The sequence below is a fragment of the Phyllostomus hastatus genome, unplaced genomic scaffold (assembly GCF_019186645.2).
Source record: "Phyllostomus hastatus isolate PE091 unplaced genomic scaffold, TTU_PhHast_1.1 phas_contig_948, whole genome shotgun sequence".
In the NCBI taxonomy this organism is placed as follows: domain Eukaryota; kingdom Metazoa; phylum Chordata; class Mammalia; order Chiroptera; family Phyllostomidae; genus Phyllostomus; species Phyllostomus hastatus.
The window spans coordinates 10,475,873-10,491,668 of record NW_025333993.1 but is presented as its reverse complement, the minus strand read 5'-3'; the positions used below and the strand labels follow the sequence as shown (position 1 = coordinate 10,491,668).

Here is a 15,796-nt window from a genome sequence, read left to right as displayed (position 1 = left end):
CACTGCTGCTCCTCGTGGGAGGGGCGTGGGAGCCCCGGAGGGTGTGTGCAGGGGCGGCCGTCACGGCTGCAGCGGGGGCACAGGTGCGCTGGGACCCACAGCGCCATCTCGGTGAGTCCGAGTGTGTCACATTCGTCAAACACGAGTGCGTGCCTGCCTTGATTGTGGGGCGGACATGTTACGTTATGTTCTCCAGGATTAGTGCCAAACCTGCCTTCCCCTTTAAAACACGACCTTGATGTCCTGTTTAAAATCAGAGACCCCGCCACATCAGGTTTTCAAAACATCATTCCAATTTAATAAAACAGGAAAAAAATGGGGAATAGTGAAAAGTTTATATAAAAGACAAATTTACTAATATAAAAGAAATAAAGCAAATGACACACAATCACTTAAGCTAAAAAAGTGTAGCTACAGGCCTTCAAATCAGATGATCAGTTGCATCAGATTTGGGGAAAACACTAGGACACATTTTTCTAGAAATGCCTAGAAACACACAGAACACGTATGCCTGTGCCTCAGGAACACAGAACCCACGCGGAGGAAGCACGAGAATCACCCGACGGACAGAACGACCTTCCTGACCTGGGCACTCACCGGGGGAGGAGGGGGCTCAGAGAGATCAACGTGTGGTTTCCGGGGTTTGTGTGTTTGTTTCTGGTGAGCAAATACAACTACGACACCTTATTTTTCGGTCCTCTTATCTCCACTGATAAAAACCCCAGGTCTGTATTCACGTAGCTGTTCAGATATTCACACACACGTATGATTTCTTATACAAACGCCTCTCTCGCAAGCACAGAAACTTAACGGGCAAAGAATTTCACTGCCCTGGAGTCTTTAGTGTTTCTTAGATCACAGTTCTGTCGCCGTCCTAGCACAGCTCTGGGAAGGCGTCTGAATGCAGAGCTCCGGACGAAATGCGAGTGGTTTAAGAGACGCGAATGCGGAGAACCAGAGGCCCTGGGGTGGGGGGCGGGGTGGGAGGGAGCACACGGGTGTCGGGGAAATGCATATCAGAGAGCTTCCTCGTTTCCTTTATCTTGCTGATTAAAGACTTTCTTAAACCTCCATTATAAACCCAGGGCATTAGTTGTTAAGCTGTTCTTAAACAATTCGTATTAACAGTCTTCCATCTCCTCCCCAGTCCCCTGAAAAGCAGCAGTGGGATTCTGTGTGTTCAGTGTAGTGGATCAGCATTGTATTCAGAGTACAACCAGATAAGCCTCTATTTATCTGAGACGCTCTCGCCTCTGCCTGCGCAACGCCGTGTCCCAGAGAAATCGCAGCTGTGAAACAATAGTCTCTAGCAACCTCATTCTGGAGAAGCCGATGAGAGAGAAGAGATGCAGGAACCACTTGAGAAAGCAAATCGCTGCAGCGGAAGCGCACAGTGGGTCTGGCGCTCTGCCGGGAGCTGCCGGGGGAGCCGCGCTGTGTTGCCGGGCGTCCTGGGAGGGGCGTGAGGGGTGCCCGCCGTGCCGAGGCGCAGACCCGCGTCCCCGCGGGCTCCCGGTCCAGACGGCAGCGGGCGTCCGGGTCAGGCGCGTGGCTCCGCGGGCCGAGTGCCCACCGGCGCCCACCTACACGTACTGGCTCCTGGAGTACACGCTCAGCGGCTGCTTCTCCGCGGGACCGCTCCGGGGGGTCGCGCGGTGGGGGGGCAGGGAGTACCTGTAGCTGCGGCTCTCCCCTTGGGCGCAGGAGACGCAGGACAGCACGGCCCCCGCGGCCACCAGGGCCAGCGCCGAGGCCCAGCCCAGGTAGAGGGCCTCGCCCAGCTCCCGCTTCCGGCCGTCGTCCAGCGTGGGGTTGTAGAAGTCCCGGACGACGCCGCTGGCCACCCAGCTCACGGGCGTGAGCACCACCAGGCCCGCGAGGACGAAGGCGACTCCGGCCGCCAGGAGCAGGGGGCCCTTCGCCGCGTCGTCGTCCCCCCCGGCGCAGCGGGTGCACTTCATGCCCAGGACGGCCGCGGCGAAGGCCAGCGCGGCCAGCACGGCCGCCGCGCACATCAGCCCGCGGGCCGCCTGCAGGTCGGGCGGCAGGGCCAGCAGCGAGTCGTAGACCTTGCACTGCAGCCGGAAGGGGGCCTGGCTCTTGCAGCTCATCCACAGCCCCTCCCACAGGCTCTCGAACACCACCAGGTTGGCCCCGATGAAGGCGGACACCTTCCACTGCGGCATGACGGTGACCGCCACCGTGCCCACCAGGCCCACGCCGCCCAGCAGCAGCCCGGCGTACTGCAGGGCCGCGCGGGCCATGGTCCCCCAGGCCGTCTGGCGTCTGCACCACCGACCGGGCCCCGGAGCCGGCGAGTCCCGCGGAGGCCGGGTGCTCCGCGTCCCAGGGGAGAACACGGCCAGGCGCTCCCGGCCCAGGGGTTTTCAAACAAGAGCTGCCTGGCTACTTCCAGCTAGATGCAATCCAGCGCCGGCCGGCTGAGGCCTCCGCCCCTGCGGCAGGCAAACTCACAGATCAGGTGGGGCAGCTTTCCCGGCCAATAAAAGAGGGAGGGCAGCCGGCTGAGCCTGAACCCACAAGACAGACTCGGAACGGCCGCACAGAAACACTCTTTGTGCCTCTCGGTTTTCCCAGAAGACAGCCGCGCGTGCGGGCCCACGGGCGTCAGCCCAGCGCTGGCGCGAGCGCCCCGAAACGCCCCGGGCGAGCCCTGGGGACACTGGCGGGTGCTCCCTGTGCGGGCAGTTCTGAGACTCTGCGGACCGGCTGCCCGGGAGATCTCCCAGGGCTTGTCAAAGTGCCAGCATGAGGGGGAAGCAGGGGCCCAAGGGTTTCTCCTGCCTTGGGGGCGGGGGGGCCCAGGCGGCCGGTTTAGTTTGTCCACGGCTTTAACGCGGCGCTCTGGGGTAAGGTCAGGGAGCTGACCGGCCGAGGGACAAGCCAGTCACTGAGGTCACGCGAGGTTTTCCCCTACGGCACCGGGCACACGGCTTTCTGTTGAGCCAGGAAAACCATCTGCTGGTATTCGAGCCTTAATTTATGAGAAAAAAAACAGTGCAAGAGAAAGAACCCATTGGAATTTGTGTCTTGATTTCCAGGGAGAAAAGTAAAAAGAGAGTCTGTGCGGTCTTCCCCACGTGGCGCTCACCGCCGCCCCCACGTGACCCAGGGGCTCACGGGCTGCCGGCTGGTTCGGCCGCCCTGTCCTTGCCGCTCTGTCCCGACCAGGGCCACGGCAACTCTGCAGATGGTGCAGGGCCTCCACGGATGGCTGATATGTCTGAACAGAATCATCGCAGGACAAGGCGACCACAAGCACTGAACAAGATCACACTAGGCGTTAACCACACTTGCCTTGAAGACCGCGCCTGCCAGAGGCAGGAGGAACGCAGGAGACCCGGCCCTGCTGGCGGCCCGGGGCAGCCGCCGTGGTGCTCGGCTGTCGGGGCGGCCGCGTCTGCGGACGAACCAAACACGACCAAGAACCCGAGAGAGAGAGAGAGACGCCTGCCCCCCGGGACCCATCCTCGCCTGCCCCCGGGAGCCCCCTTGTTCCGGCATCACCAGGAGCCCGATTTGGGTTTAACGGTTCAATCCACTGCATTGAACTCAGTCGGTCGTGCCGACCACGTGACCCGGGCGCACGCTCTCCCTGACACACGGAACACGACGTGTCCCGCCGGTCTCTGTCCTCCCCGTCCCCGCGGCGAGGAGTCCGGAGCCGCCCACTGTTTCGTCTGTGTCCCCACAAACGATCTCATCGCTGCCTGAGATAGTGTTTCCTTCCGCCAGTCAAGGGGTTGCCGGTTGAGAGAGAGAGAGAGAGAGAGAGAGAGAGAGTGTGTTTTCTCCTGTCGCGCTGCCTGTTTCCGACCTGTATTTATTTTGAGATTATCTTTCACCCTGACTGCTGTCCTTGGCCGACCGTCTCGTCCTGGGGAAACAGGGACATATCAGCAGATCGCTGGCTGCGCTGCTCCCCAAACACCGCTGTGCCGCGCGCCACGCCCTTGAACCCCTGCCCCGTCCGCCCTTCCCGCCGACCGGCTGCCCTGTGTGTCCCGGCCCTCAGGGACGGGCCGGCCGGCGGGCGGGCGGTCCTCCTCGTTCGCCCCTCACCGTGACTCGCCGTCGACGGCGCCGCCGCAGAGGGAGCTCCTCTCTGCGCGGTGATGGTCCAGGGGTGTACCGGGCTTTACAAACACCGTCGGCCGGCGGTTTACTCGGCCGCAGCTAACTTCTCACGGTTCTAGAGGCTGGGAAAGGGGGACTTCGGGAGGTTGGATAACTGGCCCCAGTGCAGGACCTCAGGTCTTCAGGCCCCGAGGCCACCCCCAGCGCCCACCCCCCCCCTCACTGCCTGGGGCCCACTGGGTCAGCAACTGCGACGGCCTGGCCTCCCGCTGGGCTCTGGACTGAAGCTGCACACCGTGTGGCTTTCCAGGGGCCTCCTCAGAGGACAGAGGACATAAGGTGTCTCCCTCCCTAAAACAAAGCCTCGTCAGCACAACACGTCCAGCACGACACGTCAGAAGACGGGCGTTTACGAGGGCGAGGGCCAGACGAGCGTGACGCATCGGAGCACACGCCCTCCCGTGCACACGGCGGGTGCGAGAGCCCCGGAGAGGGCCTTCCCGTGGAGAGTCAGGGGAGCCCGGTGGGGAGAAGTAATTACCCGGGCAAACAGAGCTAAGCCATGTTACTGATTAATTTACAAAACAATTAACTTTCCACTTAAAATTTAAATTAAGATTCTGCCTGCCTTAGGCAAGCCGTGTTTGCAGATTTTAATAGGGTTGGACATTAAGTGCCTCACTTAAAGCCAGCGTCGGTCAGTCCACTCGGGGTAAGAACATTATCGGAATGGGTGGAGGGGCGGGGGTTGGGGGGGCGGCGCATTCTGGGCCTTCGGTCGTCAGAGGAAAAAGACAGAAGACGTCGGGACACCTCACAACAGGCGGGACCTGCTCACCTCTTCTCAACCGGGGCATCGAGGACCTGGGACGTCACACAAGTTCTTGTGTCAAATACTCATACAGATTCTGTAAAGTTTGCAAAGTGATGTCTCCCAAAACACCTTCTGGCCCTTTCTCTTTGTCCCATAAGCACCCTCTGCGCCCAGGGCCCCGGGGCCGGTTCCGGGACCGAGACGTGCAGGGGGGTCCCGTCCTCCGGGGCTTCTGTGCGCCCCGCTCTGCGCGGCGTGGAGGAAGAGCTGCTGGGCCAGCACCGTGGTCACACGGAACCGAGCCCCTAAAACACACCAGGGCCGGTCCCCGGTCACGCAGCTGTGAGAACACCACCTCTGTCTGTTCCAACACGGCACCCACCCCACCCCAGCCCTTCACACGCGTGTCCTTCTCGGGGGTTCGAGGGAGCGCCAGCAGCCGCTGCTTTGAGGGCGTTTGCACGGGCACCCGTGTGCCCCTTCGCATCCTCACGCGTTCCCGCCGCCCGGCCACGTCTGCTCCTCCCCGGCGTGCACTCCCCGCGCTCACCGCGGTCATCCACGAGGTCGGGGCTGGTCGGGGACGGCCAACACTGTCACACCGAACCAAGTCACTAGAACGTGACCATCTCCCTCCGTGGTGGTGCAGCTTCAAAGGCCCCGGGTGTTTCTGAGCCCGAGCCCTGGTCACGGCACGACGCTGTGCCCCGGGGTGCGCACGGCTCTGTGACCCCTGAGCACCCGCCCCGCCGGCCGCACGGGTGTGGGAGAGCGACCGACCTCGCCCCCGAGGGGCAAACAAACAAAAAAGGCTCCAAGGCCTTTGGGGCCTTGAAACGGAACCAAAGAGCCAGAGAACCCAGGACGGACGCCTCTGGCAGCCTGTGGACGTCCGGCAGAGGGGGGCCAGCTGTCCCGGGGCCCCGGGGCCTCCGGGGTCATGCGGCCGGCCGCTCTCGGTCTCCCGGCCCTTCTCCGGTCCCCAGCCAGGACGCCGGCGTTCGAATCCCCGCTGCAGGGACCCCAGTGGTCACTGGACAGGGCTCTGGAAGTCCTTCCGCCAGCCCGCGGGCCTCTCGACCCCCCAGTGGCCCCTGCGCTCACTCCTCTGTTACCAAACCGGCTGGTCCTGCGGGTTAAGGAGGAGCCACACTCTCACCCGCACACTCCCACCCTGACGAGCTCAGGGCAGAGGTGGGGGTGCTGCAGGGTGCCCTGACACTCTCAGAGGCTGAAATCACCGCCCAGGGCGGCCCGGACACAGGAGTCCCTGACTGCAGCGGGTCGTGGGGGGAGACTCACGTCTGAGGCTGGTGGCCTCCCTGACCAGCGTCAGCCTCTGCTGTCCCTGAGCCTGCCTGCGGTCTCCTAGCACCTCAGACAACACCCCTCAGACAGGTCACAGGGGTGCCCCTTCCCAGACCCCTGGAGCTCGGCCTCCACCCAAGCAGGAGGCCCCGGGCCCCCCAGGGATCTGGTTCCCCAGCAGCACCCCAGGTGTTGCCTCGGGGACCTGTGAACGACCCTGCCCCACCCGAGGGAGGGAAGCGGGTGTCTCTCCGTTTTATTCTTCATCCGTCTCGGAGACTCCTCCCCGCTTTGCTTCCCCCCCCTTCGTCTGCCGCCCACGGGTCCCTGTGCCCCCCTCCCCTGTCCTCTCCCCTCCCCTCCCCTCGCCCTCCCCCTCCCCTCCCCTCCCCTCCCGTGCGTGTGGGGTGAGCTGCCACGTTGCCACGCTCCAGAGTGTTCTCTCAGCTGGCTGAGCTTTTGCTTCCTGGTGATTGTCATCAGTTGGGCTCGAATAAACTCATAAAACTTCTCCACAGGCTTGGACGTGTTTTTCCTCTGCCGTCAGCCCCGTCTGGCCCGGCCTGCTCCGGGCTGAGAGCCGGGAGCAGGGAAGGGTGAGGGACACGGTGTGAGGACACGGAACACGGGGTGGGGACACCGGGTGGGGACACGGGGAGGGGACCCGGGGAGGGGACCCGGCAGCGGGACGGGACAGCGGACCGAGCGGGTCCCGGCGGCCAGCCAATGCCCACGTTCTGCAGACGAGGGGCCGGGGCCCGTCCCCCCACCTCGGTCCCCGGGGCTCACCTGGGGCCCGGTGCCCTGGGAGGCTCGCGCCCTCGGGGGACACAGGTGGGGCCGCCGTCTCTGTGCCCCCCCCACCTCCTCGTGGCTCACGGTGTCCGGGGCGGTGGCCGAGAACACGGCCGCTGCCGCTGTGTCTGTGCGTCTCTTCCCGGCCGCTGGTTCCCCCCGAAGACCGTGAATGCCGCGGCCAGAGCGACCTTGCCTTTCCCAGGAACGTGTCTCTGGCGGCGGAACCCCGCCCAGTTCCAGGACGGACTCAGGGAGTCAGGGAGCACAGCGCAGGTGAGGGAAGACGCGGTTTAAGACACTAGGCCGGTGGGACCTCGCTAATCTCCCCTGCGAGCGAATCACACGGTTTCTTCAGGGCGACACCCACGGTTAGGGCAGAGGAACCCGAGGTGACATCCGACCTGGGCCCTGCCGGCCCCCCCGCCCCCGTGCGCTGAGCTGGGCCCGGAGAAGCAGACCAGCGCCCCCAACACCGCGCCCCTCGCTCCAGCTCCTTCGGGCCCCTCAAGCGCCCCTGGCGCGCGGACGCCCCTCTGTCCCCCCGTCCCGTGCCCCGGCCTCCGGCTCCTGCTGCGCCCTGTCCTCTGTGGGACCCTCCTCCGAGCTCCAGGGCAGACGCCAGGGGACAGAAAATACAGGACACGGACTCTGAAGAGGCTCATGAAACGAACAGACTTGCACACGCGTTTTACCTGCAGGAAGAGCTGCGCTGTGACCCTGTCGCGCACCCTCTCCCTGAACAAGCACGGCGGGCGCGCCCCCCGCCCCCCGCCCTGAGCGGTTGTTCCAGTGCGTCTGGGCCTCGGGGTTCTGTCATCGTCCTAAATTGGGAGTCTTATGAAGCTAGCGATGTTGGCAGGAGGGGGTTCGTTTGGAAGGAGCACTGAGCTCATGAAACACCAGTGCGGGTTGCATCAGCCGACCTCTGTCATCCTGCCGCTCTCCAGGCTCCGGGAGGGCAGGGGGGGCCCGGCTGCACGTGAGCGGGAGGGCGGTCCGGCGGCCAGCTGTCGTCCGAGGCGCCCTCGGCTCCCGGGCGCAGGCCAGCCTGGCCGTAAGGCTCGGAACTGTCCTCCTATTTTAGAGTAACAAGACGCTGGCGCGGGTCACCATCTGTGTGTGTTTTCCTTATCTCTCCATCAGCTCCTGCTTCAAATTTCCTGTTACTCTGAAGAACTATTTTTAGAATGAGCAAAGTAGGAAGAGCTTACTCAAACCTGGTTTTGGTCTCTCGGGCCGGGGACAGCGACTCCCTGGGGGACGGCGACCCCGCCGTGTGTGCGTGTGCGTGTGTGTGTGTGTGTGTGTGTGTGTGTGGTGGTCTCGCCAAGGAGTGACTTTCAGACTCTGCAACCTCTGCGGTGGCCGAATCACAGGTGAAGTTCAGTTTTGCACGTAGTATCTACCTAGACACAAACACAATTTTTACTGTGCACTTGACATTTGGAGATAAAAATCCCCTTTGCACAGACTTATAAAAGGTTCCCGATGGCCCCAGGGTCGCTAGGAAGGGACACTGGGCTCACAGAGACGCTCACAGGTGGCCTGACGTCATGCCGGCCCCCCCCCCCAACCCCCCGCCGGGCTCACTCAGGGACGGACGCACGCTGGCAAACGCGGGCCGGGAGGGCGCGGCGGCGGCGGCACCCAGGGCGTTGTCACCGGGGCCTCACAGGGGGCCCTGCAGCCTCCCCTCACCGCACCGCCCGCGTCTGCTCGTCTGTCACGCCCGACGCCCTCACGCCCCGACCTCGACCGGGGGCTGGGGACCCGGCAGTGAGCCCTGCTGTCCAGCCCCGGCGGTGACAGAAAGTGCGGCGTCAGCCAGCAGGGCGCGGTCTCAAGGTCACGGCCACCCAGCGAGCAGGTTTCCTGGCACGGACAGTCCCCGGGGGCAGCAGCAAAGCCATTCTGTCCGCCCAGATGTCACTCAGGTCTGTCCTTTGTCTCGCTGACGCGTCCCGTGTCGGTGACTCGTCACCCGGAGCGTGAGAGTGAGCTCTGAGCGGGTCAGAGACTCAGACGGGAGACGCGGAACCATCAGCGTCGAGGGAGGGAACCCAGCAGTGAAGCCGCCGCCATTCCTCTCAGCAGCGTTTTTCCTCGTGTGTCTTGTTGGGCGGGGGGACAAGAGAGAAAAACGAACAAACGGGACACGTCAGACGGAAAAGGGTTCGCACCGCGAGGGAAATCTTCCCCAGTGCCAGGAGACGACCCACCGCACGGGAGAACACACTCCCGGTGAAACATCGTGTAAGGGGCGGTGTCCAGAGTTCCCAGAGAACTCACAAAACTCAACACCCAAACACAAACATTCTCATTTGAAAGCGAGCAGAAGACCCGAGCAGACACGGCTCCAAAGAGGGCACACGGGTGATCGGCGCTCACATGACAGGATGCTCAGCGTCGCCAGCCCTCACAGAGATGCAAATGAAAGCCACAGTGAGACACCGCCTCACACCGGCCAGAACGCTCACCATCAGCAAATCCACAAGCAGCAGGTGCTGGCGAGGCTGTGGGGAAAGGGGGCCCCTCGTGCGCTGCTGGTGGGAGTGCAGACTCCCACCACTGGGAGGCCACTGGGGCGGCCGCTGGGGAAAGCGGAGTGTGGAGACACCTCCAGACATTAAAAATGGATCTGCCTTTTGGTACAGTGACTCCACTCCTGGGAATATATTCGAAGAAACCCCAACACTGATTCGAAAGGGTATGTGCAGCCCGTGTCCACGGCAGCGTCGCCTACAGTGGTCAAAACTGGACGCAGCAGCCCGAGCGCCCCCCGGTGGACGGGCAGATAAACAGGCTGTGGTGCGCTCACACCATGGAGCACGGCTCGGCCGTAAGGGGATGGACTCGCACCCTTTGCGACGGCGAGGACGGCCCTGGCGAGCACACGCTGGGCGAGATCAGCCAGCCAGAGAGAGACAAGGGCCGTGTGATCTCACGCCTGTGTGGACCCTCATGGACAGAATCAACGAGCAAACACAACAGAAGCAGACCCACAGACACAGAGGACGGACGGACGGATGGACGGGCGGCTGCCGGAGGCGGCCAGGGAGCTGGGTGAGAGGGGGGAGAGGCGCAGGCTGGGGGTTACGGGGCCGGGACGCAGACCCAACAAGGGGGACGCGCTCCGTGCCGCTCCGGGTGGTGCCACGGGGAAATGTCGCGGGGGGGGGGCTCGCTCTGTGAGGTGCACGCACACCTGTCTGGTCACCGTGCTGCGCGCCCGAGACCAACACGGAATTGCGTGGAGTGTGCAGAAACAGGAACACGGCCACCCACTCTCCTTACAGCAGGGAAGGCGGCGCCGGAGCAAGCGGGGACCTGGGCTCCGTGAGCGCTGGGGGCCGGCGTGGCCGCACCGCCTCAGAAAGCACCGCCACGTGAGAGCCCCTGAGCCCACGGGTGCAGGCCACGCGGGCACGCACCCTGGCATTACCAGAGCCTCCCACTGTCGGCGAGGAGCGGGAAACCCGGGTTTCCAGTGGAATTCTCTGGTTAGAACGTTGCCAGTGGGGGCACCGCGGAGCAGGCCGGGCGGGACACACCGGAGTCACGGTTCGCCAGTTTCCAGTGCTGCCCAGGCCCGGCGGCTTCCGCCATCGGCCGCCCTCGAGATCTCCCCACCCGGGTCACCCCCACCCTGCCCTGTCCCAGGTTCCAGGAGGGCCGCACCGGTGGGCTGTGGCGGGCCCAGATCTCCCGATAAAGGGGCCGCAGGGACCCTCGCTGGCGGCCGACACCTTCTCCGGCCCGGTGAGCTGCGTGCGCCCACCCACGGGGGGAGGAGGAGGAGGAGGAGGAAGCAGTTGGAGGAAGTTGACGCCGGAGCCCCGGGTTTCTTTGTCTGAGTCGCCCGGCGCGGCTGGCTGGTCTCCCGAGGAAAATGCAAACCCCGTTTCCACCCGCGTCTCCGTCTGAAAGGAAACCTCAATAATTTACAAGCTGCTCATACGCCTTCTTCCCAATCCAAAGACGTCGTGGGAACCGGGAGGGCTGTTAACGTGTCAGAAAAACAGACCGGCTGGTACAAGTTCAGAGCCCTTTATGAACACGGATACCCGGCCTGCCCTCCCCCGGGGGGCCCGGGATGGAGATGGCGCTGACCAGACCCCTGTATCTGACCCTCCCCCGCAGCTGACCCCCCCCCGCCCCGGGGTCCCTGCCCCGAGGACTCGGCTGTGGCTGCCCCAGCAGAAATCCGTTCTCCAGTAGAACAAGGGCCAGGCAGCCAGGACCCACGGTCACGTCTGCTGGTGTGTCTCATGCTGTCTCCCTCCCTGGTTCCGCCAGGGCTTAGGCGCCAGAGGTCAGGGTCGCCCGTCCTGTGGGCTGGTGGCCGAGGTCTGCTCTGCCCTCAGCCTCGTCCTCGCTGCGCTCCTTCGGGTCTGGCGCCCCTCCCCACGGCAGGGTTGTTCCCGAGAGACCCAGACGGCCCGCCTGGGAGAGGAGGAAGAGCCGGCGAGCAGTAAAGAAGGCGGTGCCGGCGCCCCTCTCCCGGGACGGGCTTATCTGGCGGGGCTGCTGGGCCGTGCCGGCGTCGCGGGGCGGCCTGAGCTCCCAGAGAAGGGGGCGGGTGAGGCCGAGCGGCTGCGCTTCGCGTCCTCATCCCCGGCCCCTTGGCGGTGTGGGAGGGGAGGGACGCTGGCCGGGGTGCCCGTCCCCACGCAGCCCTCACGGGGCTCCAGGGATTGGGCTGTAGGTTCACTAAAATGCCAGATCTACTGTTACTTTTTTTTTAAAAAACAGACTCGGGGAGATGATTAAAGTGCGTGACTCAGTTAATACCTACGTGTGTGTCCCCCCTGTGACGCCGCGGCCCGGGCAGCACCTCCGTCTGTGTCCGAGGACGAGGTGGAGGGTTCACCGGCCAAGGCTCCGGGGGAGGCGGCGGCCTGTCTGCTGGGACCGCGCGGCGTCTCCTGGAGCCTGAAGGGACTCCCTCCGCTCGAGGCCACTCGCGTTTCTAGAGGATGTAACGCGAGAACGGGCCCTGGCGGGGGTGGCTCAGTGGGGTGAGCATGGGCCTGCACACCACAGGGTCGCCGGTTCGATCCCCAGTCAGGGCACACGCCCGGGTTGCAGCCAAGTCCCCAGCAGGGGGCGTGTGAGGGGCAACCACACATTGATGTTTCTCTCCCTCTCTTTCTCCCCCCCTTCCCCCTCTCTAAAAAATAAATAAATGAGATCTTAAAAAAAAGAAAAGAAAATGGGGTGTCGGGGTCCCCTCGCGGGCACTGAAACACACGCACAACGAAGGGCCCGGGGGGTGGGGCGGAGCAGCGAAGGTCGGTCCCGGCATGGGGTGGGGTGGGCGTGGTGTCGGCGTGGGGGTCAGCAGCTTTCGTGACTGTGAACCTGCCATTTCCCAGGCATCTTGAAAGGGTCTCGGTGTCAGTCCTGCGCCGCTCCTCCAGGGCGTCAGCACCCCCACTCCCAGGCCGAGGCGCCCAGGCCGAGAAGAGGGGGTCAGTGTGTGGGTCCTCCCTGCTCCCCAGCCCACACTCCCCCGGCCCCGGTCTCCACCCCAACGTCGGCGCTGTTTAAAAACACAGTCTGAGTGCGTTGCTTTCCTAAAACAAGCAACCAGAACACATTCAGCTCACGAAGTCTCAGGGGAAGAATAAAATCATTAAAATTACTCTCAGTAAGTATTAAAACATGCCTAAAATGTACATGGGTTTCAGGTTACAGTCAACCTTGGTGAGAAACAAGAGGAAGGATCCCTCGGCCGAGTAAATGGATCGGAGATGCAGACGCTGGGAGAAACGGGGGTGGGGGAGGGCGCAAGGGAGACCCCGGATGGACGGATGGACGGAGGTCCCGGGAGTGCGGAGGGGAGGGGGGAGGAGGGGAGGCAGCGGTGGGCGGTGGGTGGTGGCGGGGGGAGCAGGCAGGCGCCCACCGGCCCGGAGAAGGCGCGTTTGGGGCTCACCCCGCACCCCCAGCCCCACGCTGGCATGCCTGCCTGCGGAGAGGAGGGTGGGGGAGAACAACTGTGGGTCACACACAGCTTTTAGGGGGGTTCCAGACGTCACTGAGCTGTTAGAAAGCGGAATTCCTCTTTACCTCCCACCCGCCCGTTAATGAAGATCTGAGCACGTAGGGGGCCAAGACCGAAACCCAGCAGTGAGGCCCCCAGGTGGCGGCGGACACGCCGCAGGGACGGCGCGGCCAGAGGAGGCTGTGGCTGCAGAGGCGGCCAGGGAGCGCCCGCTGGGTCGCTCTGCCGGGGCCCCGCCGGCTCCCGCGGGAGGGGAGGCTGAAGGGGCATCCGTGTCCCCTTGGCGTTTCCCCCGCCGAGCGGGGTCCCGTGTGGGTGTGTGTGGGACCCGCGTGCCGGCCCGGGCACAGACGGGGGCACACGGAACCGCCGTCCGGCCGCGGCGGGCAGGGGCTGAGGCTCTGTGCCCCGCGGCCTTGCACTTGACCCTGCCTTTGCCACGGGCAGAGCCTTCGTGTGTCCCCGGCACCCGCTGTCCGCAGAGTTCGCGTTTCCCTCGAGAACCCTGTGAGTGGGCTGGGCTGCACAGCTCGGTGCTGGACCGCCCCGCCCCAGACGCTGTGCTTCTGAGTCTCATGACATCGGATGCCCGAGTCTTCCCCTGGGACCCGAGTCTCGTTCGATTCGGACAGCAACATTTAACGACGTTCATCGAAGAACAGCATTGTTTAAACTTGGTCTTTGGAAAAGAAAGCTGTTCGTAAATCAGAACCATGCACGCTCCTGCACTGTCACTGCTATGATCCTGTTCATTGCCAACAGCTACTGTTCATTAAGAATGTGTACTCGGCCCTGGCTGGCGTGGCTCAGTGGACCGAGTGCAGGCCTGCAAACCAAAGGGTCACGGGTTCGATTCCCAGTCAGGGCACATGCCTGGGCTGCAGGCCAGGTCCCCAGTAGGGGCCACACAAGAGGCAACCACACATTGATGTTTTCCTCCCTCTCTTCCCTTTTCTCTAAAAATAAATAAAATCTTTAAGAACACAAAAAAGAACTTATACCTGATGTACTATTATGCTGCGTCACGGTCACTAGAGGCCGTTGTTTACATGGTCATGGTTGATAAGCCTGCCGTCTTCAGGGGGTAGTTTTTATAGAGTCCAGCTAGTGTAAGTGACTTACTTGAGATTGCAGAGCTTGTGGACGATGTACACGGATTAAGCCCTGAAATCACCCCTTTTATGACTTATTTTGCTCTTTGAGAAGAAGCAGTAACTTACGAGTAAATCAGAGGCATTACTGTTTAATCAATGACTAACATCCTAAACCACATTTTCATGCACGAACAGATAGGTATATAGATGCCATATTACGTAAATATATTTTAGGCTTTGAAAAGAACACAAATATCCCATTTAAACCTCTTACTATCTATTGAGGGGGGCAGAGTGGGCTGTGCCATCTAACATGTAGCTGCACTCGAGTTAAGAATTGACAGAATTTGTTTTCTAATTTTAGATCTACTTTCTCTAACCCACAAGTTCACCTAAGGTACAGTCTGTTAGTCACATGGCACCCACCTGTTTCAATCCCCAAATCCTAATCTCAGATGTTTTAAGACCGTGAAAACCAGCTAACTGGTACTCATACACTAGTGAGCACTGACCACCTGGCGGAGGGAATTGGAGGTGTCTGTCTGGGGCAGGGGGAGGGGACAGGTCACTTGCCATCAGTCTGGAGAAAACAGTGACAGGCGGGAGCTTTGAAGGCCAGAGAAGGTGTGAGACGCGTATTCAGGTCGCAGAGGAGCTCGATGTGCCCCCCCCCCCGCCCACACACCGCTCAGGAGAGGTGACGGTCTGAACTTCGTAGGTCGGGGTCACGGACGAGGGAAAAAGCAATCAGGATGGAAAACAGCCTTCGCAGTTATGCCACCCAACATCGAAAGCCCACGGTTTCGCTTCTCGGGCTGAGCTCACACCGGCTGGACGTGCCCCACGGTGAGGGGCAAGGGGCGCCCGGGGGAGGGGACAGGCTCCCGCGTGCGGGGTCACCGGGGGGCAGGACCTCCCCAAGTGGCCAGCCTCCTCAGAGCTCCGGGAGAAACGACACTAAGTGATCGGACTGGTGGTGTTAAACACTAGTGAATGTGTTTGGACAAACATGACAGGAGAGCGAGTGGAAATTATTCCACAGATCCGAACAGAGCGCCAGGTGAGATTTCTGGCAGATTCCGGGGCCCACACTGGCCTGAGGCTCTGCCCGGGAGCTCAGCTTCTGCCTTCTGAGGGCGAGCCGTTGTTCGGGGGGTGGTCGCTGGAGAGGCCGGGACGCTCAGATTCAGGAGGAAAGGGGGACATTTGGGGTAGAATGCGGAGCCTCGCTTGTCTTTTCAACGGGATCAGGGGCCCGGGCCCGGACAGTGCCGGGGGGCGGGGGAGGTTGGGGTTCAAGCAGCAGCTCTCCCAGGTCAGCAGTCTCACTCGTTGCGGGTTCTCTGGGGCCCGACGTCCCGACAGCTCCAACACGCTTCCCCTTTTAGTTCACATCCAAGAATCCGAAGACACAGCATGGAGATCTGCCAAAAAATAACAATAAAGCTCCTCGCTGAGTTATTCCGAAGTTCAGACCCCAGAACCCAAACACTGGACGGAACAGAAGGTGAAAGGAGGCCCCCCCCATCTCCCACCGCGGGACCCCGGGAGCCAGACGGAGTCACGGCTTTCCAGAAGCTGCCTGGTTACGCTGTGGCCCCAGAGCCCGACCTCAGAGAAGATTCGGCCTCTAACGCACACACACAGCTGGGAGCACGTCTCGAGGACGGAGTCTCT

At 62.5% G+C, this 15,796-nt stretch overlaps 1 protein-coding gene across 1 annotated transcript; it reads right to left on the bottom strand.

Moving 5' to 3' along the window:
* Positions 1 to 275: 275 nt before the first annotated feature.
* CLDN8 (claudin 8) lies at positions 276 to 2,665 on the bottom strand. Its single transcript, XM_045852527.1, has one exon. It carries the CDS (start codon positions 2,262 to 2,264, stop codon positions 1,584 to 1,586), a length of 681 nt encoding a protein of 226 aa, XP_045708483.1. The 5' UTR covers positions 2,265 to 2,665; the 3' UTR covers positions 276 to 1,583.
* Positions 2,666 to 15,796: the final 13,131 nt, after the last annotated feature.

Bases quoted from the DNA above. Each gene is read 5' to 3' on its own strand.
- CLDN8 (XM_045852527.1), bottom strand. From the start codon at position 2,264: ATGGCCCGCGCGGCCCTGCAGTACGCCGGGCTGCTGCTGGGCGGCGTG.